The sequence below is a fragment of the Lolium perenne genome, chromosome 1 (genome assembly GCF_019359855.2).
Source record: "Lolium perenne isolate Kyuss_39 chromosome 1, Kyuss_2.0, whole genome shotgun sequence".
Lineage (NCBI taxonomy): Eukaryota > Viridiplantae > Streptophyta > Magnoliopsida > Poales > Poaceae > Lolium > Lolium perenne.
This window is the reverse complement of record NC_067244.2, coordinates 195,843,043-195,869,297: the sequence shown is the minus strand read 5'-3', so window position 1 is coordinate 195,869,297 and position 26,255 is coordinate 195,843,043. Positions and strand designations below refer to the sequence as shown.

The 26,255-nt window shown below is 39.8% G+C and overlaps 1 protein-coding gene across 1 annotated transcript; it reads left to right on the top strand.

The window, feature by feature from the left end:
• The first annotated feature begins 292 nt into the window (after positions 1–292).
• Positions 293–25,736, top strand: LOC127317600 (serine/threonine-protein kinase TOR). Its single transcript, XM_051348172.2, has 58 exons — positions 293–705; positions 809–864; positions 1,428–1,766; positions 1,841–1,915; positions 2,769–2,941; positions 3,423–3,521; positions 3,758–3,917; positions 4,068–4,211; positions 4,287–4,459; positions 4,537–4,732; positions 4,802–4,999; positions 6,489–6,641; positions 6,983–7,104; positions 7,208–7,307; positions 7,384–7,479; positions 7,665–7,795; positions 9,119–9,221; positions 9,304–9,486; positions 9,565–9,657; positions 9,758–9,793; positions 10,415–10,516; positions 10,622–10,732; positions 12,179–12,341; positions 12,427–12,548; positions 12,668–12,720; positions 12,931–13,054; positions 13,129–13,311; positions 14,162–14,314; positions 14,384–14,536; positions 14,624–14,695; positions 14,790–14,924; positions 15,001–15,062; positions 15,293–15,390; positions 15,686–15,795; positions 15,879–16,052; positions 16,137–16,202; positions 17,357–17,425; positions 17,498–17,608; positions 17,695–17,835; positions 17,934–18,062; positions 18,157–18,322; positions 18,396–18,610; positions 18,927–19,133; positions 19,903–20,016; positions 20,093–20,284; positions 20,533–20,613; positions 20,800–20,874; positions 20,952–21,018; positions 21,476–21,636; positions 22,186–22,359; positions 22,456–22,584; positions 22,687–22,770; positions 22,850–22,911; positions 23,002–23,074; positions 23,228–23,362; positions 24,693–24,866; positions 24,950–25,215; positions 25,543–25,736. Exons 1-58 carry the CDS (start codon positions 660–662, stop codon positions 25,559–25,561), a joined length of 7,401 nt encoding a protein of 2,466 aa, XP_051204132.1. The 5' UTR covers positions 293–659; the 3' UTR covers positions 25,562–25,736.
• Positions 25,737–26,255: the final 519 nt, after the last annotated feature.

Below are 26,255 nucleotides of genomic sequence, written 5' to 3'. Positions count from 1 at the left end.
TAAATTTTATGAGAAAAACAAATAATATAAAAATAGAAAAAAGAGCAAAAACAAGCGATATAAAAAACGATGCATCTCTTAGAGAGAAACACACCGTACAAGAAACAAAATACCCATCTTTCAAAAAGAAAGAGAAACAAAATACCTGAAGTTCCAGAAAAACAAACACGAAACAACCCCTGTGTGCATTCGAAGAGAAGGAAGAAAAAAGGTTAAATGCCCTGTGTTTACATTTTACAGACGTGTGTGTTCCTAGGGGTGAGTTTACGTGTCTACCTGTGTAATGTGTTTCGGAAAAAAAAGTAAATTTGCTGCTCCTCACCCGCGACGCCGCATCCACGCTCCGCTCCGGCCCATCTCCTCCTACTGTCCTGCTCGCCGCCGCCGCCTCCTCCCGCGCGGCGTCGCCTCGCCGACATCGCCGTACGAGCACAGCCGCCCCACCCCGCGCAGGGCGCTCCCCGGCGGCCGGCGGCGTGGTGCTCCCTCGCTTCCCCCTGCTGCTCTAAAGCCCTGGCTCTCAGACCCGCCTCCAGGAGTCGATCCCCCGCGCCGCCCTACCCGCCTCTCCAGCCCTCCTCTACCCCCCCGTTTCCGCCCACCCCACTCCTCTCCTCTCGGCTTCCCGCGGCGGCGGCGGCTCTGGAGGCGCCGTCGACATGAAGCCCTCGCCGCACTTCCCGGAGATCGGGAAGAAGTCCAAAGGTAACTCCTCCTTTCCCAAAGTATTGCTTCGCCCGCCCCCCGATTATGCCCGGGACTTCCTCTTCTGGGCGTGGCTAAAAATCAAGCTTCGTTTGGCTTGCAGATTTGGTCGCCAAGGACCACAGTTTCAACATCGCGGCCTACATCTCGTCTGGAGCGGTTCGTTCCTCGCCTTCTCTTTGCTCAGATTGCGATATTTCGGCGTTGCTGTTTGTGCGGTTAGGCTGGTTCTAGGGTTTTGGGCTGGGATGGATGAACATCATTAGGTCCTATATCATCTTGCTGGAAGCTACTTGGATCAATTGTTTGCTGGTATTCATATTGATATACTGGGATTGGGGATTTACCTGATCGAGATATTTTGCTTATGCTAGTACTAGTGTATGGACTAACTTGATCATGGAATGGAATACTGCGTTGGTTCTATAGCTTCCCAATACGTACTTTGTTGAGTTGTTGTTTCGTGTCCACAAAGCTGTTGAGCTGAACAAATATTGGTCATATGGTGAAAATAATGCGAAGTTAGTACTCCCCATATATGGTTCTCATGTTGATGGCAATGCAACATAGATGGCATTCCTAATTTGGCGCCTTTTGAGTTTTCGAGGTTTGTGGGATTGTTAACCACAAGACTCTCTGGTAGTTGACATTGTATAGCCCTTATGTTCACATCGCAATATACTTTTCTAGTTTGATAAGTTTTCTAGTCAACTCTCCAATAGGATGTTATTGCTGATGCCCTGCGGAAGCATGTTGAGGAGGAAGCTCGAGATCTCAGCGGCGAAGCTTTCCTAAGGTTTATGGATCAGCTCTATGACCAGATATATGCTTTATTGCAAAGTACCGACGTTTCTGAGAATTTGCTGGCTCTTCGTGCTATCGATGCGTTGATTGATATGCCCTTCGGGGAAGGTGCCTCAAAGGTCTCTAAGTTCGCCAGTTTCTTGAGAAATGTGTTTGAAGTAAAGCGTGACCCTGAAATCCTAGTTCCAGCGAGCACAGTGCTTGGTCATTTAGCGAAAGCTGGGGGAGCAATGACTGCAGATGAAGTTGAGCGACAGGTAAGTTTTAATTGATTCCCTTTTTCTTGAATATATGTTTTTCAGTTTGCTTAACAAGCAGTTCTTTCGTACAGATTAAAACTGCTTTAGGGTGGCTTGGTGGGGATCGAGTGGAGTATCGTCGCTTTGCAGCTGTTCTTATTCTCAAAGTAAGTCGAACTTGTCAGCTTCTACAGTTGTTGCACGTCTTATTCATGGTCGTGATGGTGGACACATTCCTCCATGCAATACTACTCGTGAATATATTTTCCTTATTCTGAACTTGGTACCGTGTTGCATTTCAAATATTATTTACTTCAGTGGATATGGGTAAGTCATATGACTTCTTTGTTTCCCCCTTTGCTGATCAAATATCAATGGAGGATCTGGGCTCCTAAACCCTGCTCCATGGGCTTACAGTGAGTCTTTGTATGGGATGGTACAGTCGTGTAGAAGATTCACAAGTAACAAACTCAGCAATTACGTAACCTTAAGTTCGCTCTCAGTAACTACTCTTAGGGGGATCTATGTGTGCTCCTTTTTGCATATCACCCAGCAGAATATCTACCTAGTTCTACATTTAGTGTATTCTGAATCTTTTGGACTGATATACTCTCAGTGTGACTGAGTTGGCTCACTGTTATCTGTGAGGTTGGGTGGTGGCTAGGGATGGCTGAAACTGACACCGTTTTAAACCTTTTGAAACTGGTTAGTTGAAGTAGTTCATTTTCGTTCGCAAATCTAATCTCCACTTCCAGTTTAGTACAAAAAAATGAACTAAGCTGAAAGTATGAAACCAGCTATACCGTTTTTGCCCACCCCTAGTGTTGGCTCTCTCCTATTGCCCTGCAAGGTATCCAGGAAGGGAATCCATGTACCAGTACCACTAGTATTCTGGGGTGTTGTGCTTTAAATATTTGTTTATTATGTGATTGCATTAGTTTAACTTAATTCTATTTTATCTATCTAGATGTACTACAGTATGATTTGTATAAAATGTGTCCTTTTCCTCTATGTTTGTAGGAGATGGCTGAGAATGCTTCTACAACCTTTAATGTTCATGTTCCTGAATTTGTTGATGCTATATGGGTAGCACTGAGAGACCCCAAGCAAGCTGTACGCGAACGAGCAGTAGAAGCCTTGCGTGCTTGTCTTCATGTTATTGAGAAGCGGGAGACGCGGTGGCGCGTACAGTGGTAAGCATATGCATTTGGTTACGTACAAATCGCGTGCTGTTAGGCGTCAGCAACCTATTTATGGTTGTTAGGGCTTTTTTTTCAAGAAAACGCAATGACATTGCGTTTCTTTTCATTGAATAGAAGAAGAAAACAGGCCTCCTAAGAGGTTGGAATAATGTCCAAAGCACATCCTGCTCATTTTTTTAGCAAATCACTTCCCATGTATTTCTAGGATACCAATTTGCAATGTGACTAAACTGCATGTGGGGCCTTGGTCTCTTGAGCCGAGGACTCAACCAATTTGCAATGTGACTAACTCTGATTCGTTTGTGTACCACACTACCACTGATTTCAGTATGCGTACCATTGTATCTTTGCTCTGTATTTGTAGCAAATAGTAGTCAACCACTAGTTGCGACTAACTGGCATGTCGGTACCCTCTATATGAGCTAATAACACTTCCATTTTATCTATCTTATTACTTTTGTTTCATGACCAGGTATTACCGCATGTGTGAAGCAGCGCAAGTTGGACTTGGCAAAAATGCTTCTGTTCATAGCATTCATGGCTCGTTATTGGCTGTTGGAGAATTGTTGAGGTAACTTAAAGTTCAGTTTGCAGTGATTTTCCCTACAAGTTCGTCATTCATATGCTGCAAATTGTTCTCTTGGCTGTTTGCTCGTGTACCATTTTCGCATTCCTTCTACTATGGAACACATTCTAACTCTGTCATTTATGAACTTTGATATAGCAAAACAGCATGAACCATTTTTTTCTGGCAGCAATACACTGTTTCCCATATTCTAATTCTATTGTTGCATGAAAATGTTGCAGGAATACTGGGGAATTTATGATGTCTAGGTACAGAGAAGTGGCTGATATAGTCCTCACGTACTTAAAACACCGGGATCAGCTTGTTCGTCGTAGTATAACATCTCTTCTTCCTCGAATTGCGCACTTCCTGCGAGACAGATTTGTGACCAACTACCTAAAGGTTTTCTAGCTACAACAATTATTGAACTAAACCCTTTTGTATTCTTTTGCACCTTACATGTTTCCATTTCTTAGATCATGCTTTTTTATTTACTTGAAGTTGTAATATAAAGATAGAGCAATAGCTTGACATATGTTGTTTCGTTTCCAGATATGCATGGAGCATATCCTGTTCGTTCTAAAAACCCCAGATGAGCGTGCTAGTGGGTTTGTTGCTCTTGGAGAGATGGCTGGTGCTTTGGGTGCAGAACTCGTGCCCAGTTTGCCCTCAATTACCCCACTTTTGCATGAAGCGGTATGCTTCAGAACCTATTTTATACTATGGTGTTCACTTTATCTTTATTTTCCTTAATGGCGTTTCTGTTTGCAGATTGCTCCTCGCAAAGGACGGCCATCTCTTGAAGCTATTACTTGTGTTGGAAGCTTTGCAAAAGCTATGGGTGTTGCAATGGAACGGCATATTCGTGGTGGATTGCTAGATGCAATGTTTTCTGCCGGCCTTTCTGATAAACTTGTAGATGCACTTGAGTCTATAAGTACTAGGTACTGTTTCTTGATTTGAATTCTCTTGCTTTATTATGTCGTTGGCATGAAAGCGTCAACTTCCCTGTTTCCTGCAGCATCCCATCTCTACTGCCAACAATACAGGAGCGCTTGTTGGATTGTATATCTCAAGCACTTCCAAAGTCATCCACGAGGCCTGGTGCTACTGTTAATCGGGCAACCAGATCCAGCAGTATGCAGCAGTTTGTGGATTCTAGTGGTCCAGTCCTTGTCCAACTTGCTCTGCGTACTCTAGCAAACTTCAACTTTAAGGTTCGAAATGGTCCACATAGCTTTGTGATTGTCATCATCTTCGGGCTTTAAATTATGCAGTGGTTTCAGGGTCATGAGCTCCTGGAATTGGCAAGAGAGAGTGTCATCCTTTATCTGGAAGACGAGGATAGCAGTACCCGAAAAGCTGCTGCGATATGCTGTTGCAGATTAGTCGCACACTCTCTTTCTGCTTCATCTACTACACAGTTCAGTTCAAATCGGTCAAATCGTATGGGAGGAGCTAAGCGCCGTCGCCTTGTAGAAGAGGTCTGTCTCAAACTTCACCATGTGCTCAATAATTCTGTGACATGCGTATGTGAGCTGTCCTGCTCGACGTTTATTACTACACCTACTATAACATGTCTTTTTGGGAATAGCTGAGGTAAACACTTTGAAATGAGGTATTATTAGCTGAAATAACTGAAGCAACCATATTGTTTTTGACAAAGTTAAGCCGAAATTATTCAGTCCATTAAGGAATTCCTTAATTTTGTACTGTCCAGTTTGAAAAACATAAGTTGACAAGGTAATGTTGTTATGAAGAACCGTATAAAAGATAGCTAATAATACTACGGGGTTATTATATGAGAGTGTTGAGCAAGGCATATGATGAGGTTCTTTACCAACCACACTATAGATGTTGACATGTTTTCTTAGAGGGACAACGGACAGGTACTCAATAGTTTACTACTTTGAAGCAACATTGATTGACATATGGTTGCTAAACGCTTAGCTCCTCCCATACGATTTTATTAGCTATCTTTTAATACTGCCTGAGTTAAGTTTCATGTGGAACAGTAGAATTTAAAAACAATGGTTTGGAAGCAAAGTTTGTATGAGAAAAGGATAAGAAAAATTGTAGAAGGGTAGAGGAGGTAGTTCGCATCATACTATCTGGTACATTTGGAGTTAAGATATTTATGCCTGTCAACATAGTTCATGATTGTTTAAGTTGCCCCAATACACGATATGGGTGTGATGATCTGGTATTTCCAGAAACATGGTTAAGTGGATAGGACGATACACTGGGTATCTTATATGGAGAAAAGGGAAATACATCACGTAGGCAACGTATGAGGATCAGAAGAGCAGCAGACTTGGTACTACAGTGACATCAGAGGATGGAGAGCCTCTACTCACCATTCCCATAACAAGTCACAATGTACTTAGTAACAGGTTACTGTCTTTACTAACAGTTCACCAAATGTACTTAGCTACTGCCTACTAAACAACAGCAAATTAATAGGCTAGGCAATCATTAAATTTACAAGATAACCACAAGGAAATCAGTGGACTGGCAACCTAAATTAACTAGAGATTAAAGCTTGCCTAACTAGATGAGGCAGTGGGCTCATAGGGTGGAGTTGAGCGGTTGCATTAACTCGGGAGAGCAGGAGGTGGCATAATGGCTGGTGGCGCAATGGCTGATGGCGGTGAAGGTGCTAAGTAAGTGCATCTGATGCTGATGGAGGCAAGGGGTGAGTTTGCTGGGCTAATCCAGAATGGTTTGACCTACACACAGAAAGGACCTGGAAACAGGAGGGTTGTCATCAACCGACTAGCTGTGCGATACTCGATCATGCTTAAATCTGATCTTTGACAGTTGTCACATTATTTTTTTCAAACTTGGACTTGGTTCCTGGAAGTTGCACACTTTATATTCTTATGCCATAGGCACCGTAATAAGAACTCCTCTGATATATTTTCTTTGACATAATATAATCATGTTGACGTTCCTGTATGTATGCCTCTGCAGATAGTGGAGAAACTTCTTATTGCTGCCGTTGCTGATGCTGATGTTGGTGTTAGGAGTTCAGTCTTCAAGGCTCTGTATCGAAATCCAACTTTTGATGACTTCTTGGCTCAAGCTGACATCCTGACTTCAATTTTTGTTGCCTTAAACGATGAGGTACGCTATATAGCATGTTTATCAATTATCATATAGAGTGGGGTATTGGATGCTTATAAATATGTTACCAGATGCTTTCACCACATTTAGTTGTAAAAGTACTGTTTTGGAACAGGGCCCTTAGGAAAGTAGTGTTTTAGTACAATATCTTTGCAAGGAAAAAAGGAATAGTCCTTGGCTATTTTATCCATGCTTGGAAATTCGAACCCAGAAGTTTGTTGTTCTCTTTGCACTCTTCCAGTTCATGTTCCCTTTATGTAGTTGTTGGTAGAAAGTAGTTTTCTGAACATTATGTCCCCTTGCTATCATTGACAATTCTCTTCTTTTTTTTCCATGATTAGGAGTATGGTGTAAGAGAACTGGCAATATTAGTAGCAGGCAGATTGTCGGAAAAAAATCCTGCATATGTACTGCCTGCCCTTCGTCGCTATCTTATACAGTTGCTCACTTATCTTGATCAAAGGTTTGGGGCACTAAAATTCTTGTGCTAATGATCAGTGCTGGTTTCAAATTCATATTGTGTTACTCCAACATCATGATTCGAAAAGATCTTATGTTGTCTGCAGTATGGATAGCAAATGCAGAGAGGAAAGTGCTAGATTATTGGGCTGCTTAATTAGGAGCTGTCCACGGCTAATACTTCCTTATATTGCTCCAATCCACAAGGTTAGTAAGAATTGAGATCATTGCTAGTGTTTCTTTTGCTAGTATTATATCCTAGTTCCATGTTGTTTTCTTTCAGGCGCTGGTGGCTAGGCTTTGTGAAGGAACAGGACCAACGGCCAACATTGTGCTTGCTGCAGGAGTACTTGCAACTGTTGGAGAACTGGCCAAAGTGGTATATCTTTCTCTATCATGTGATGTTTATTTCATGTAGCCCTTCTACTTTTACAGAGGGTCCAATCAGGACTTTTCTGAAAGTAGAGGTGTAGGGGGTAAATTGGACTTTCTCTTGATGTTTATGGTTGATTTTCTTGAAATTTGCATGATTTGACTTGTGATAGTTTATGCTTTGCATGATAGGGTGGTTTTGCAATGAGGCAATATCTTCCTGAGCTAATGCCTCTGGTTGTGGATTCTCTTTTGGATGGAGGTGCTGTGAGTAAAAGGGAAGTTGCAGTAGCAACCCTTGGACAAGTTATTCAAAGCACAGGGTACATGCGTTTTTTCTTCTCTCATCTCTTCACATATTGAGTGCACATTTTTTGTTCTCTCATGTCTGTACCTACTGAGTGCATGCATCGATTTTACAACAGGGCTTCAATTCTATATCCCGTAGCTGTAGTTCTTTTTTGGTTTCTCTCTTCTCGCTTTGATAGTTTTGGGGTTTGGCTGGCTTAGTTTTTTTTGTTTGGCTAGCTTCATCTAACTTTTGTGCCATCTTGGCGTTGTCCTTCTTTTTTGAAGTTATCTTTCTAATGCAAAACATAGACATTTGTGCACGCTTTTGAGGAAAAAAAATCGCTGTCAAATTGATCTGTCTGCCAGTGAAAGTTTGTTATCTCTTTGTTTTTCTTATTAGTGTTAGCATATTGAGCATTATTTCCTACTCCAAACTTGAGGTTTAGAGAAAAGTAAATGTGAGTATTCACAGTATTTTGTTGACAATAGAGTATAGTGCAACAGTTCAAGAGTCATATGCCAAATGTGGAACCACCTCTTCTTTAGCAGCCTCTCGCCATGGAATTCTTCATTACTGCACCATAGCACATTTCGAAATATCAGAACTTTGTATTTTTTAACATTCCCCTAGTATCGCTGGAAACACGAATTTAGCAGAGCTAAGCTTGTTGTCCTTTAGATTTAAGGAGTGTAGAGCCCTTCTCGATAGCTGGGTTGATTCTGTTTCTTAACTCTGTAAATATCTGGATGTATATTCCCCTCTCCTCTTGTAAATATTTTCCCTATTATGTGATAAAATATATACTACCAAGGCCTTCCCTACATTTTTTTTTGGTAAAATAGAAATCATAGGCCAATCCTAAGATTAATGGGCTCATTGGCCAAGCCGTTCTATAAACATTTCATGGCCAATCCTAGGTTTGAGTCTTTGAGAGTCTTCCTTCCTTAATATTTCACTTTCTTGGGTGGTATCTTATCCTTTGTGTTTGGAACAGTTGCATGTTTCATTTACTGCCTTGCCAGCACAAATGGCTCTCGAGTCTTTACCCTTGATAATAGTCTAATAGGTAAAAAAAGTTAGACCGCAGGGTCCCTGTGGCCTTTTAAATTAAGAAGAAACAACCAAGGCGCACACCATGCGGAGCACATGGCTTGAATGTGGGTGGTGGGCTGAGCGCACACCTGGGCGCATGCCACGAGCCAACAGGTCGTCGCCCAGTCACTAATGTGCAAAATAGCTGCATTATTACGTCGAACTACTTGTTTCCATATCTGCAGACTTTTTTTTACTACACATGTATTGCTGTGGCTTGGTCATCTCTTATATTCTCTGATTTTACATGGATGGCCATCAGCTATGTTATTGCTCCCTATAACGAGTATCCCCCATTGCTTGGCTTATTGTTGAAGTTGCTAAATGGTGAATTGGAATGGTCGACTAGACTGGAAGTGCTGAAGGTATTTATTTGATTGATGCTTTGCTGTTTCATGAAACTTTATGCAATGCCCTTGTCAAGAAATAATGCAATATGTTTTCCAGGTTTTGGGGATTATGGGCGCGTTGGATCCTCATGCACATAAGCGTAATCAACATAATTTACCTGGTCAGCATAGAGAGGTTCTGCGGCCAACAATTGAGACTGCACAACATATTGTTTCCATGGAAGAAATACCTACTGATTTCTGGCCATCTTTTTCGGCATCTGAAGACTACTATTCAACAGTATGATTTTATGTTACTTTTATTGGAAAGGTGTACACTCCTGTGTTAGCCCCTTTAACCTTAATCCTCAATCGCTAGGTTGCAATTAGTTCTCTCATGCGAATTCTTCGAGATCCTTCCCTTGCAAGTTACCATCAGATGGTTGTTGGCTCCCTTATCTTTGTTTTTAAGGTAATATTTCTATTTTAAACATTTTTTTCCTTCAACTATATAATTTTTGCAGGACCACTTTAATATTTCTTTGTTTTCTCCGTGATACATTTGGATCTAGTCAATGGGCCTTGGCTGTGTTCCTTATTTACCGAAGGTGAGAGAGTCAATCTCCTCAATTGTACATCGTCCTGTCCTATGCATTTATAGTAGTCATGTTTCATTTGACTCTATTCACATTTCACCACAATATAATCCAGATGTGATTCACTGTCTGTAACTGACTGCAATGCTCATGCATGAAACATTCTAGCTGATACCCAGGGCATGACCTTGAGTTGTTTTAGCTTTCTAACTGATACATGTTACTTCTGGAATTGCGACTGATCTGGGTCAACCACCAGTTTGTTGCATTAACTGAAGTCCTTTTCATGAAACCAATTCATGATTTATGTGACAGGGTTGTTTTGAGTTTAAATTGCTGGAGAACCTTTTTTTTTTTGATCTCATGAAAACGTTGCACCTATGAAGTTTCTCCAAACAGTCAGTTGTTTTTTCCAAGAATATCTGTGATCTCCATTTATCTAAAATCTTGGTTCCCCTTGGTTTAGTGAATCATGATCACAAGTTAAACACCCGTAGTTCCAAGCTTTCAAATACATTAGGGTTGGATATAAGGCAAACAATTTGGCACATGTATGTCTTTGTGGGAAAAGAGAGTAAGGTGCTACAAGGTACACGAAGAAATGTCTGAAATACTTCCTCTTTTGATTGGAAGGTTCTTCCTGAGTTATTCCGTGCTGTTCGTATGTGCGAGGATGGTGGTTTGAAAGAGTTCATAACCTGGAAACTCGGGACATTAGTATCAATTGTTCGGCAGGTAAGATGGTCCTTCTAGTGTTGCCCTTTTGGTTCATTCCATTTTTCAACTGTTCTTTCTGTTGCAGTTGTTATCCAGCTTACTGATCAAATTTTCCTATTTCAGCACATTCGGAAGTATTTACAGGACATGCTCTCTCTCGTCTCCGAATTATGGACTTCCTCATTCAGCTTGCCTGCACCAAAGCGGACCATACAGGGTCCGCAGGGTTCTCCAGTAATAATACTTGAATTTCTCTGTTATCTGTTGTTACTTTCTGTTGGCAGTATAATACTGCTGTGCACCTGCAGTTTCTAACTTTCCTATATGGGGCATACCGACATGTTTGCATGGGTTAGAAAAGAGAGAGAGAGAGATCAGTAAACTGCAAATGTATTATCAATCTTACCTTAGGCTTGATGCTCAACTTCAGTTATCCCACTTATTTTAATCGCCAAATGGTTGGTATGTCGATAATTGTATTCCACGCCTAGTATCATCTTTTGTCGCCACATGCTTCTGTGATGTGAGTTTGAGAATGGAGGGTTCGGGGTTTAGAAATTTACATAGAGACAGAATACTCCTTTTCACAGATGATGCTAGCGTGTTCTGTGTAGAGAAACTGAAAGAGTTGTTTCATTCCTTGTGCAAACTCTAAGCTGATATTGTACATGAGAGCTTAACGAAATAAGATGAGTGTTTCCAATTTTCCATATATCTTACTGACAATAACTATAAGAGTGCAAAGTTGGTGCCAAGATAGCCGTTGCAGTCCCTCTCCCCACTCTCACCCACACATCTCAAAATTGTTATCTCAACTGGTAATAATTGAATTTTCAGACATTTCTAGATAATATTTGACACTTCCCAACACCGCGTATTTCTGGGCAGGTAGCAACTAGTGTAGTCGCTTTGGAGATGCTAGAAAAAACTATGTTGAGTTCCTAAAAGTTGAAGTTGAATTGTTAAGTTTCTAAAAGTTATAGTTGGTAGTATTAATAAAACATATCAGGTAATAAGACAGCAAATTACATATTAATCTGCTACTACCTCCGGTCCGAATTAATCGATGCGCGCCATAGTACATGCATGCATCCAATTAGCCTAGCTCTGCGTTTATTAAAAGCGACCGGAGGTAGTAGATAATAACATGTAGAATTGCTAGCGAATGAAGGTAGGGCTATTGTTGTTACGACGAAGTATGCTGTTAGCTGCCATCAAGTAATATGTATCCCCTTCATTCGAAAATAGATGGCATTCTAGTCATCTATTTATTCTCAACAATACATGCCTTTTTACACTTTGAAGGAGAATATTTGACATTATTTCCTACTATACCCCTGCCACCATAAAGTTTCATGGTTTCCCAATCCACACCAAATACCATTGCGTAACTATCCACTGAAGTTGATAGTTATTAATTCCTATGAAATCCAGGATTGTGAGTTCTGTCTAGTTAGCTTGTCTTGCTGAACTGCTGACAATGATCAGTTGCACCCAAACTGATTCTTTGGCTGGGCGAGGGACTATGTTTTCAGACCATGTCTGTGAGAAGTCCAGTTCAAATGATATAATTTTGATGTATTCCTATAACTATGTCACGACCCACCGAAAATTGTTGGGTAATAGTTTTGTGATTCTGCTGTTTTCATGATTTTTGTAATTACCATCTTGCCTCTCCAGGTTCTACATCTTGTTGAGCAGCTATGCTTAGCATTGAATGATGAGTTCAGGGTGTATTTACTCCATATTTTACCAAGTTGTATTCAAGTCTTGGGTGATGCTGAACGCTGCAATGATTATTACTATGTTCCTGACATATTGCACACACTTGAAGTGTTTGGCGGTATGTATCCATTTCTTATTTTCATGTCCTTAATATATGTTTGGTGAAACTTTAACATATGTTAACTTCAATGGCACCTTTGTAGGAAATTTGGATGAGCACATGCATTTGGTTGCTCCAGTGCTTGTTCGTTTATTTAAAGTGGAGCTAGTTGATATTAGACGGCATGCCATTGTCACTTTGACTAAGCTTATACCAAAGGTGCAGGTGGGTTGACATTCTGATCCAGTTTGATGTATCATATGATTTGCACCAAAATGATCTAAGTTAAAGAAGCTTCTGTACTTCTGTATTGCACTTCATGCATCTTGATATATCTTGTCCAGGTTGGTACTCATGTATCAGCGTTAGTGCATCATCTGAAGCTCGTCTTGGATGGGTAAGGCTTATGGTTAGAAATAACTTATTATTTATAGCGCATTGTTGGTTTCTTGAGATTTTTTTATAAGTTGCTGTTTTCATAGCATATTTATGATCATCATCTTATTTCTGCTTTTTTTGAACTGAATTCTACTTTTATCAATTTAATAATTTTTGTTTTGTGCATCACTTTTCTTAATTTGGGTGTTATTTCCCCTCTTATGAGTAGAAACAACAATGATTTACGGAAAGATGCTGCAGAGGCGCTCTGCTCGCTTGCACATGCTCTCGGAGAGGAATTTACAATTTTCATACCATCGATTCGTAAACTTCTTGTGAAGCACCATTTGCGGGTACTCCTATTTTGATTTTATCCATGTACACTTTTGATGTCGTGGCTTAATTCTTCATATTTTACTTGTTACAGTACAGAAAATGGGATGAGATTGAAAATCGACTACTCAGGCGAGCGCCGCTCATCTCCGATAACTTGTCAGTACAAAAGTATACACAGTGTCCACCTGATGTCATTAGTGACCCTCTTGAGGACTTTGACGGTGTTCCTTCGGAGGAATCTGATGAAACACAGCGGCAACCAAGAAGTCATCAAGTAACGTCCTTTGTTGTTTCAAATGAAATGTTATAGATTTCCCTGTATTCTGCTTCTAACTAATTGAGTTTTGAGACACCAGAGCTCACTCTTGCCCTCGAAATCTTTCGACTATGTTCAAAACTGTTATCACAATTAAGAGGACCTTGGTTTTTGTTAAAATCTTGAAGTATTATTTTTTCAGTGTTCTTAAGTAGGAACTGCAACAACCATATATACGCACACACTTAAATATTCACGATGGTCACACATATCAATGCAACTAACCTGCATATGCACTTAAAGGTGATGTGGCCACTTTGCTGACCATTTTCTGTTATATAGAAAAAAAACACTGTAATCTATGTCGAGATGATGCTCATATTCTTCCTATACTGTGCCTTTGCTGAGATGGATGCTCATATTCTCATCAAAATATCAGGTGTCCTTCCCAATCTCTTTCAGTTTTTCCTTCCCAACATTTATTTATGAGAGATTCTGGTAAATTGTGAGAAAAAATAAAGATCACCAATGCTATTTCGTGTTACTCCTCAATTCCTGTACCCACAGCTAAAACCACTTACGTTTTGAATCGGTTGGAGTGTCTGTTGGAAGGATTTTGGGATGCTTGTTTTACATAGTTATTCTTGATTAAAACAACTTTGAACCTCGTGAGAGTTTTCTATTCCGAGGGCTGTGTTGCTTGCTATGTAGCAGGCTGCCATCTGTGTGTTTCTCTCTTCTTTCACTGTTTGTAGCCACTGGGTAGCAGATTATTGTAATTTATTGTTTCGCTTCTCTTGTAAAATATGATTAAGGTAACCCTTCTAGTTTCTTGCTTATACTTAATTTAGAGTTTTGGCTGCTGCAGGTCAACGATGTTCGCTTGAGAAGTGCTGGCGAGGCTTCCCAGAGAAGTACTAGAGAAGATTGGGCTGAATGGATGAGGCACTTCAGTATTGCGCTTCTTAAAGAGTCACCATCTCCAGCTCTACGCACCTGCGCAAGACTAGCACAGCTCCAGGTGAAGCCGTTGTAGCTCTTTATAATGTGTTAGTCGTGCTGTGAAGTATTTTCTGACATAAATGTCCAGCCTTCTGTTGGACGCGAGTTGTTTGCTGCGGGTTTTGCAAGTTGCTGGGCCCAAATGACTGAATCATCACAAGAGCAACTAGTGAGAAGTCTCAAGACAGCATTCTCATCTCAAAATATACCTCCAGAAATTCTTGCAACGCTGCTGAACTTGGTAATTATGCTCTTAAGATTATTTTTTACAAAATTCACCATTTGTTTGTAATGTTTTCTTTTATTAATTGTTTGCTCCTGTAAATAGGCTGAGTTTATGGAACACGACGAGAAGCCTCTTCCGATTGATACTAGGCTACTTGGTGCGCTTGCTGAGAAGGTTAGCTTTTTTATTGCTGTTTCTGTGTCTGGCAAATTTTGGCGATCTTCATGACCGTGTGTTTTTATTGAAACTTCTGAACTATCTTTTTCAGTGTCGAGCATATGCAAAAGCCCTCCATTATAAAGAAATGGAATTTGAAGCTGTATGTTCCAAGAAGATGGGTGCAAATCCTGTTACGGTGGTTGAATCCCTTATTCATATTAACAATCAACTACACCAGCATGAGGTTTGTTCTTGTGTCACATGAGAGGATAAAAGAGTTATCTGTCTATAGTTTTAAATCCCTTTTGTTATTTATACAGGCAGCTATTGGAATATTGACTTACTCGCAAGAGCATCTAGAAGTTCAGTTGAAGGAATCCTGGTATATTCCCTGTTACGATGACACCTATGATCCATTGCTGCTTTATTTAGTTGGACAAAGGATTCCTTCTTTCACATATTTTATGATCCCTATCTGGCATTTGTATCTACTGCATTGTAACTAATGGCTCGTAATGATAACATGGATGAGAACTTCGCTGAAATACGATTATCATTTGTGATGCTTCAAGCTTCTTGTTTTATAATCTGTTTATATTTTGTGCAATGTAGGTATGAGAAATTGCACCGATGGGATGAGGCTCTAAGGGCATATACCATGAAGTCATCTCAAGCGTCTGGCCCATTGCAAAACTTAGATGCTACATTGGGTAGGGCCATTACTTCTTTTTTTGTTGCATAGTATACTCCATTCGCAAAGCTTGTCACTTACCAATCATGAGAAATATTTTCCCTGAATATTAAAGCATCCAGAACCCTGACTTGAGCATCTTGTTAATTAGCTAATCGTGGAAGCCATTTTGGTCATTTCTGTGTAAAGATTGTGTGGTGGTTAAAAAAACGCAAAGAAAAGCACGTATAGTTATTTTGCCTTTTAATTTGTATAGAAATCTTTCTTTAGTATGTTATATGGATGTAGCTAACTGAAAATCATGCTTATGTTAGGGCGGATGAGGTGCCTAGCATCCTTGGCTCGTTGGGAAGATTTAAGCACATTATGCAGGGAGCAATGGACCGGTTCAGAACCATCTGCTCGTCTGGAAATGGCTCCAATGGTTGTGGATATTTTTTATATCTGTTTATAGGTAACTTGTAACATGTAAATTCATAATTTTCAATTTTTTTTTTGTTTCTATAGGCTGCAAATGCTGCCTGGCATATGGGTGAGTGGGACCAGATGTCTGAATATGTTTCTCGTCTGGATGATGGCGACGAAAACAAGCTCCGCTTGTTGGGTAATACAACCGCTAGTGGTGATGGAAGCAGTAATGGTGCTTTCTTTAGGGCTGTTCTTTCAGTTCGTTGCAAAAAGGTAGAGTATTTTCCTGTTTTGAACTCTGATTATATTCTTTAAAAATTTGATCATATTTTGCGAAATTTTGTGTTCTGTTTACAGTATGAAGAAGCCCGTGTATATGTTGAGAGAGCTCGGCGTTGTTTGGCAACTGAACTTGCTGCATTGGTATGACATAGACATTATATACTCTTTCGTTATGATTTAAACGATTTAAGTTTTGTCTGAATTTCCTTTCCATTATGTTATTCATTTTTTGAGAATATGTCCAACTTGGGTTAGCAAGCCTATTGTATGCAAGGGAGCCTGAAATCATGCTCTTACGTAGTTCCACTGTGTTGCTACATGTTGCTTCTGCCCTGTCTTCTGCTGTGTCTACTTGTCTTCATGCCTGCGAGCGGGCCACCCATCTTGGCACAGAGTTCACCTTGGGTCCATTAGTCATGTCTAGTTCATTGTTCATTTGTTCTACATCTACATCGGTCAAAAGCACTGATTTTGCTTCTTTTTGTCCATTGGTGAATGGACAGTTGATCATCAAAATTTGGGTAGGCTAGTTTTACCCTTTCATAGCTGGGCAAAGGAACTGTACATCTAAACATACCCAAAGCTGATGTTCTCTGTCCCTAATGACAATAGATATGTAATGGATTTACAGTAGACTCAATGAAATACTGTATAAAAACCCTAGGCATGTATATCAGGGCTGCATACGCCAAAGAAAATGTAAGACCTGAAGGTGCATCATTTGGCACCTTGAAGGGGCCCAAAATGGAACTTTCGAATATAGTAGCACTCCCTCCGTTTTTATATATAAGGCCACTAAGTATTCCGAGCCAAAACTTTGTTTAACAATTTGATCGATAAAAAAAAAGTTATATAACACCAAAAACATATCGTTGGAAACATCTTTATGAATCCAATGATGTACTTTTGGTGACATATAAGTATAACTCATATTATGTTGGTCAAAGCTCCACTTTGAAATGTGTGGTGGCCTTATATATATAAACGGAGGGAGTAAGAGATTGTATGTTGCATTGTCTAAGATCAGGCATTGATTTGGGAATCAGAGGAAATTACTGTACGCTGGACGGATGCATGATAACAGGGGTTAAATTTATGTATATAAGGCCAAAAAGTAAAGGGGGGATATTTTGGTAGTTTTGACCGAAAAATTTATGGGAGGCTTTCTTGTGATGAACTGTCTGCACTTTAATAGGTTTATTAACCGTGTTTTCCATCAAAAAAGGCTTATAAACTGTTTGCAAATTCCTTTTGCCCTTCAGTATACCAATAATTATCTGTTGCTCATTTGTTAGGTACTTGAGAGTTATGAGCGTGCTTATAATAACATGGTGCGGGTTCAGCAGCTTTCAGAACTGGAAGAGGTATTCTAATTTTGGTTTTATGCTCTGAAGAAAGTTAGTCACTGTTTTACTAACAAAAGGTGTGTGATTCAGGTGATTGATTACTGTACTCTTCCTATGGAAAGTCCAATTGCTGATGGGCGAAGGGAACTTATCCGTAATATGTGGAACGAGCGCATTAAAGGAACAAAACGGAATGTCGAGGTCATATGATTTCTTTGCTAACGAATGCTGTGTTGTATAGCCTGCATGATTCTTGTTCTCCATATTGACTTCAGAAAATTCCTCAGGTGTGGCAAGCCCTACTTGCTGTTAGAGAGTTGGTTCTTCCTCCTAATGAAGACAGAGATACCTGGATAAAATTTGCGAAACTTTGCTGGAAGAGTGGACGTATTAGTCAGGCTAAATCTACTTTAATCAAACTCTTACAGGTGAAAATAGTACTAAATGACTCAATGTTAATCAGGGTGTTCCTGTTTAACTTCGCAATCCTCTTTATAAAGCAAATAATTTCTTCTAACACATGCAGTTTGATCCGGAATCTTCTCCTGAATTGACACTGTATCATGGGCATCCTCAAGTAGTCCTGGCTTACCTGAAGTACCAGTATGCTGTTGGAGACGAGCTTAAACGAAAGGACGCATTTTCTAGGCTACAGGTAACTTTGTTTTGTCCTTTTACTCTGACAATACATCGCAGCGCCCATATATTCATATGTTCATACTGATGCACCCTTGTTTTCGGTGGGATAGGATTTGTCTATGCAGATTGCTACTGCCACAAATACTTACTCTGGAATGTTAGTAAGTCAAGGTGCTGTATCTAATGCTGAAGTACCACTTATTGCTCGTGTCTATTTGACACTTGCTAGCTGGAAGAGAGCACTGTCTCCCGGGTTAGATGATGATGCCATTCAAGGTCTGAAAAACAGTTTTTTCACTCATTCTTCGCCTTTCTTTAATTTCCAATAATTCTGAATATTTTTTGCCAGAAATATTGGTTTCATACAAAAATGCCACACTAAGTGCCAAGGAGTGGGGCAAGGCATGGCACTCTTGGGCTTTGTTTAACACTGAAGTCATGTCCCGATATACTTTGAGAGGCCGTCCAGATTTAGCTGGAAAATATGTTGTTGCAGCAGTAACTGGATATTTCTACTCTATTGCGTGTGCATCTACAACTAAAGGTGTCGATGATAGCTTACAGGTAAAACTACATTTTCTACTATTTTTTGTTCTGCAAAGTAGATTTTGAGCAAAGGCTTTATATAATATCTAATCCCATCGCATTTCTGAACGCTTTTTAACGCCCTTCCTAGTGTCAGACTGGCAAAAGTTCAATATCTGGCCTGTTAGTCATTTTCACACTATATTTACAAGTCTAGAAAGGTGATCTATTAAATTATTCTTCTACATCTCCTTGGTAACATGAGAAAATACTATTGTAAGATTACTGAATACAAAATAGTTTTCCACAATACCTGGCTTCTTGAATACTATATTTCAATGATTATCTTTTGTAGGATATTCTCCGTCTCTTGACTCTTTGGTTCAACCATGGGGCTACCTCAGAGGTTCAAATGGCATTGGAGAATGGCTTTTCACTTGTGAAGATTGAAATGTGGTTGGTTGTGCTGCCCCAGATAATTGCAAGGATTCATTCAAATAATAGAATAGTTAGAGAACTGATACAGGAATTGCTAGTTCGAATTGGAAAGGGGCATCCACAGGTTTGCATTTTTCTTCTTTGCCTGAGAAACTATGCTTATGATTCTTATGCATTGCTATAGTGAATCCTAGAATCCCAGTTGCTGCTTTAAGAGCCAACTGACAAAACGACCTGTTTTCCTATCCAATGATCTAAAGAAACAAGTATTTTTTTTAATGAAATGGAGTTATAGTAGAGGAAAGAACAAGGAGGAGGCCTGCCAGGCACTAGCACAGTCACATTGTTTTAAAAAACTACCAAGACTCAAGTAAATGGTTTGCTCCATGAAATAAATCCTGCTTCATTGGGTCAAGCTCTAGCGGGCGACTGGCCACCAGCACACCCTAGACTGAGTGATGCTTGGTTCTTGTTGTATCACTCATTTTTAGTTCCATCCATGCTCACCGCAAGTCCGCAAGTTTTGCTGACTTCTTAAATTTAACCTATGCTTCCTTTGCTTTTCCTGATATTTTGATCAGAGTTATAGTGGAGGATAATTGGAATAATGTTCTAAATGGGAAGAGAGATTTCAAAATTAATATATAAGCCTTGTTGTTTGACAATCTTGTTGGTCTTACCGTACTACTTTTTTTCTAGTGTAGGTTTGTTATTTCATGCTTTACTTCTGCTCAGGAAACCTATGTACCAGAATACTGGTGCTCAGTAGCCATACTGACCAGTATGGCTGGTAACTGTCCAGTATCCAATAGAAAGTTAGACCCTGTTTTTGTGAACCTGTGTTGGGATAATTCTAATTTTAACTTTGGCCACTCCTTTGACATTTCAACCAGGCATTGATGTATCCTCTTTTGGTTGCTTGCAAATCAATAAGTATATTAAGGCAACGCGCAGCACAGGAGGTTGTTGATAAGATCCGGCAGCATAGTGGAGGCCTTGTTGATCAGGTTAGCACCATAACCTTCTAAGCTTCTGTGAAGACACATAGCACTCCTGACTCTGTTGATGTTTGTTGCTCTCTAGGCACAGCTCGTTTCAAAGGAACTGATACGAGTTGCCATTTTGTGGCATGAGATGTGGCACGAAGCTCTTGAGGAAGCTAGTAGGATGTACTTTGGTGAGCACAATATCGATGGAATGCTTGCAGTACTTGAGCCATTGCATGCAATGCTTGAGAAGGGGGCTGAGACAATAAAGGAGAATACTTTCATTCAGGTAGCGTCTTCGCCAAAACTTTACTCCAGTCCCCATCAAAGTATATGTTAGCATAAATCCATTTCTCTTGCCTAATGTTTGAGCTACTTTTCATGAGAGATTTCATTTATCCTTACATCATGGTCTGTTTTGAACAGTAGATCATTTGGCGCCTTGACCTCATTGAATTAGCAAAGCCTAGTATTGGTTTTGACTTTGAATTTGTTTTGTTAAATGTTTGATAGTTTATGTTATGAAAACTTATCCAGGCTTATGGACATGAATTACTTGAAGCTCATGAATGCTGCTTAAAATATCGTGCTACTGGGGAGGATGCTGAGCTAACCAAGGTATATATAAGTGTCAATACACCAACTTATGTACTAATCCCTCCGGTTCAAAATAATTGCCCAAAAATGGATGTATCCAGAAATGTTTTAGTGTGTAGATACATCTACTTTTGGGCAATTATTTTGAACCGGACGGAGTATTGTTTTTCATTGAGTAGTGCTGAGGATGACTTCTGTGTTCTGTAGGCATGGGATTTGTATTACCATGTTTTCAGAAGAATCGACAAACAACTCCCAAGTCTTACAACTCTTGATTTGCATGTAAGCATGTTATATTATGTTTGTCCTGCAGTTTGTTTCGTTTAGCTCCCTGATTGATCATGTGATGTTTCTTTCAGTCTGTTTCACCTGAGCTTCTCAAATGTCGAAAGTTGGAGCTGGCTGTACCAGGAACTTATTCCGCAGGTACTCAACCAGGGTTATACCATTTGTTGTAGTTATCTAGTTCTTTCAGGAACTCTTACTCTTCTCTTTTGCCTTGCCGGCCCTACAAAACTCTAAAAACTCTCAATTGTGGGATGGATTATCTGTAGTATGCATGGGCTATCAGTACCAACATTTTGATTATCCACTACTTTATCTTATATTCTGTGTCATCAACACCCCTTATTTGTATATATTGGGTCTCTGCTGGAACCATGCAATACATGATTTGTATATGTTAAGTGATGGCAACAATAAAGCAATTTGTTTAGATTCTCTAAACAAATGCATCTTTTTTTTGTTCAAATTAAATTTTTGACATTGTGAATCAAGCTTTGGTTCCAGATTCATCCCTTGAACTATCGAGTATTTTGTACGTCAATTGATTGTTATATATCGACTTAGAATTCTGACATTACGAATTGAACTTCTCTTCCAGATTCACCACTTGTGACTATCGAGTATTTTGTTCCACAATTGATTGTTATAACATCCAAACAAAGACCGAGGAAACTGACAATTCATGGAAGTGATGGCAATGATTATGCATTCTTGCTTAAAGGTCATGAAGATTTAAGGCAAGATGAACGTGTTATGCAGGTTTGTATTTGGATTACAAGTTCTTTTTTGCACTGATTTGGCTGGTCCATGTAGCACGGAGTAGCAAGCATATCTTTACATCTTGTGCCCATAAATAGTTTTGTCCTACACATTCATCTGAGGCCAGCTCTTTCTTTTGCCCACGCCATTGTGGTTTATCATCTGACAGAGAACGATTCCTTATCACTATGACTCTTTGTTCCATATCTGATCTGAAATAGGCATCTTGGGAAATACCATTAATCCAAAACAATAACTTTTCTCATGCCCATGACTAATAAACTAGCCTGATCTTACATAGTGATACACAGGTTAAATTTGGATGAACAATTGCTTAGTGAATTAAACTGTTCTTTGAAGCCCTGATAGTAAAGTATTGTAGAGAAGTTGGAGCCTATCTGTAGTATTCAAACAATCAACACTTGGGGCATAATCTGTTAGTATGGTGTCCTCATAAGCTACACAGAAACAACCTTAGATATTTGAAGCTACCATTTTCTTGTGTAATTCAATTTTTTATTTATCTAATTAGCTTTCCCCTTCATTTAGCTTTTTGGTCTGGTGAATACTCTCCTGGAGAACTCTAGGAAAACATCAGAGAAAGATTTGTCAATCCAAAGATATGCTGTTATTCCTTTGTCTCCTAACAGTGGATTAATTGGATGGGTTCCAAATTGTGACACACTTCATGCTCTGATCCGTGAATACAGAGATGCAAGGAAGGTTAGTCTGCCTCAGTAGTTGGTTCCCTTTTGAAAGAAGATAAACATGCTCTACTTTAGTCATCTGGCAATTAATTTTCCTATTTTTCTTGTCCAGATTTTCTTAAATCAGGAGCACAGACTTATGTTAGCGTTTGCACCCGATTATGACCACTTGCCCCTCATCGCGAAGGTGGAAGTATTTCAGCATGCCCTGCAGAACACCGAAGGAAATGACCTTGCAAAGGTACTATGCTGTCTCTTGTCTCTGTGCGTTATAAAATAGAGCATGTCAATTTTGGTGCTTTCTTTAGACTATGTTTAATCTGCTTCCACAAAATTGTGATAGGTTCTCTGGCTGAAAAGTCGAACTTCTGAAATATGGCTAGAGCGGCGTACAAATTATACAAGAAGCCTAGCTGTTATGAGCATGGTATGAGTTACTGCTATAAAATGTTATGCATATGAGATGCTCCTTTCAACTTAAGATGCTGAAAAGGTAATTTTTCCAGGCTGGCTATTTGCTTGGTTTAGGAGATCGGCATCCAAGCAATCTTATGTTAGATCGCTATAGGTATGTCTACGAAGCTATTGAAGTAGCCTTCCCTACTGTGAATTTGTCATTGTTGTCTTGAATTCTAATAAAATGATTTTCTTGCTTCAGCGGGAAAATTTTACATATTGATTTTGGCGATTGCTTTGAGGCATCAATGAATCGAGAAAAGTTCCCTGAAAAAGTAAGTGGGCTGTGTTCTGGGCTTTATCCCTTGCAAATTACCTGTTAACTTGATGCTATAGTTTTGTTCAGTCTTGTCTTGTATTGTAAGACTGTTGTTGAATTCACGATTTTTTTTTTGTTATGGAAGTTACTTTTTTTATGTATGGTGTAGGTACCATTCCGTTTGACTAGAATGCTCGTGAAAGCTATGGAAGTTAGTGGTATTGAGGGTACTTTCAGAACAACTTGTGAAAATGTGATGCAAGTTCTTCGAACAAACAAGCACAGCGTCATGGCTATGATGGAGGTAAGTAATTCAATTCTTGTATAGTACATAGCACCTTGCCTGACCAATATTGTACATTTGAAAATAGATTGCAGAAATAAATTTTCACTTGTTTAGACCCTAAGCTGGCCCCAAGTCCACATTTTGTCCTAAAATTTAAAACCATCTAAAATAAACCCTGAACTTCCAAACAGTTCACTTTGCCCCCTTAGCTGATTTTAGAAGGGTTTTCATCATATGGGGCGCCGAAGTGTCAAATACTACGTCTATCCATAAATAGACGTCTGAGATTTGTCTAAATCTGGATATATCAAGCCGCTATTTGGCATCTAGATACATCCTGATTTAGACAAACCTCAGACATCTATTTATAGACGGAGGGAGTAATTCTTTTTAGCGTATGATCTTATTATATTTATTAATCACACAAAATACGTCAGGTGGAAAAACACATAAGTAAATACTACAACAAAGATCCCTGATAAAACAAAAGTTACATCAAGGTATTTCGAAACAGGGTGGTTGTTTGGGTTTGTTTCCTGGGTATTTAATTATTTTGGTTTTTTGAAATTAACAACCAAATTGACGTACGAATTAATGGAAACTAAAAGTTCGGTTAACTGAAGACTTCAGTTCAGTTTCTGATTCGACAAAATGAACCAACAAGATTAAGAAATGAGAGAAGTGAATGTGGTATCGCAGAACCATGATCTCTGCCATGGAGGAAGCAGGACCGGAAGACTACACAAAAGAATGATGCAGGGGAACCACTAGCAAAAAATACTTCACGCCATCGCAGCCACCACTGCTAAACTAGGTCAAAGCATCAAGAATTGTGGATCCATGAGACAGAAATACTGCTGTTTGCCACTTGGCTGAAATACTAGCATCGTTTTCGTGGTCCAAACTGCATAGAAACAAAGAGCCATACTAACAGAGATTCATCATGTGCAATGTGTATCTGGTTAGCATTTTGGGAACTGAGAACACTCAAGGAAGTCAATTGCAAGTCAGCCATAGGCCCTTGGGAGGAAGTCGGTTCACTTATTTCACGCACATTCTGTAGAGAAAGTTCACGAAATGATAATACCCGTGGATTAGGCGAGGACTTGAAGCTTTTGCCTGGGCAAAGCAAAATGCACATGCACATGTCTAGCTAGGTGGATCGTTGCTGCTTAAAGGCAAACACCCCCGTGTTCCTGGCAGCTGCCAAGTGTCGCTGGGTGCTAGATCAGCCCATGGCCACTTATTTTTTCATAGCCTATCCTGCTCTGTTATGCTTCATCTTGTACCCAACCAGTATGTTTTGTGATATTTATTGCTATACAATCTCTAATCTATATTTATTCAGGCATTTGTACATGACCCGCTAATCAATTGGCGGTTGTTCAATTTCAATGAAGTTCCTCAAGTTTCAAACCATGGAAATGCCCATACTCATACAGTGGTGAGTAGCGAAGAAGCTGCTCCTAATGAAGAGCTCATGCAGCCTCCTCGTGGAGCCCGTGAGAAGGAACTGCTACAGGTTTCCTCCTTTTCTCATGCTTGCTTGTATTATAGTTTCTTGACCACATCCCCATAGTGGTGACCGTTATGTTGGCCATGCAGGCGGTCAATCAACTCGGTGACGCTAATGAAGTTTTAAATGAGCGTGCTGTAGCTGTCATGTCTCGGATGAGTCACAAGCTAACAGGACGTGACTTTTCTTCTGGGTCAGCAATAGCAGGAGCTGGCAGCTCCATCCAACATGGTAGTGAACATTTAGCCTCGGTAGATGCTCGGGAGGTAGAACCGGGATTATCTGTGAAGGTTCAGGTTCAGAAGCTTATACTTCAAGCGACTTCTCATGAAAATTTGTGTCAGAACTATGTCGGGTATGTATTGTTATTTTACCATTGATAATCTTATTAGGCATGGATGTTATGCTCATAGGATAATATACACCTACTCTTGAGATAGTGCACTTCATAAACATTACAGAGAATTTGCATAACACTATAATATGTTAGAATGTTAAAAATAAAAAATCAGAAATATCATAACCATGTGTGCAAACAAGACAAGGTTATTATAATAGGTGCATAAGAACGGACCTAAGATTATATTTGTACGGTCATTTAGTTTTAGCAACTTTGTTAGTTGACCATCGAATTTTGCCACCCCTCACTGTTACTTTGCTTGTTTCATATTCTGTTTGACAGGTGGTGTCCCTTTTGGTGAGCTCTGCTAACCAAATCTCATGTACATACTGTAAATACCGTGTACATAGGTAGTAGGCATGTTGTATCGTCTTCTTATTTTCGATGAATGTGGTATATCCTGTATCCTAACGTGTGCAGTGCTGTAAGTAATCACATATGTTAATAGAACCAATTATTGGCCCCTTTCCCCCCTATGTTCATGGAATTACCAGGCGCTACTCAATCCGCTCTGTAAATCGGGTTTGTGTTTCTTTTCCATCGCTGGAAAACAGGGTGCTGACTTGTTCCCATTTTTCTATTTTTACCGTATGCAAAATCGACACCCTTCTGCCGTTTGCCTTCCCGTTTTGGCTCCTTCTGCTTCCAATAGGTACTTGTTCACGTCCTTGCCTCTCCTGGACCTGGACTACTTGAAGGCATGCCGACCGGGTGAGGACACCATTTTGCCATGGATGTGGAACTTCTGACTTAGTTTATGTGTACAAAAATAAGTATTAATTTGCGTGCTCCCTCCGTCCGCAAATAAGTGTACACGTGGGGTTTCAAGATAAATTATGAAGTAGAGTAAAAAATACATTGGGAACGTGCATCTCTCCTCTTTAATCTTTTCATCTCCAATAAGCTAAGTGCATGTAGAAAAAAAGAAAAACATATGCTTAATATTATTGGGTTTGATTTCCGCGCGATGAGAGAGAAGCAATTAAAGTGCATTG

Coding starts and splice junctions, on each gene's coding strand:
- LOC127317600 (XM_051348172.2), top strand. CDS start 660: ATGAAGCCCTCGCCGCACTTCCCGGAGATCGGGAAGAAGTCCAAAG. Junction 21,637..22,185: donor AAGATGAACGTGTTATGCAG/GTTTGTATTTGG, acceptor CCCTTCATTTAG/CTTTTTGGTCTGGTGAATAC. Junction 23,363..24,692: donor GCGTCATGGCTATGATGGAG/GTAAGTAATTCA, acceptor ATATTTATTCAG/GCATTTGTACATGACCCGCT.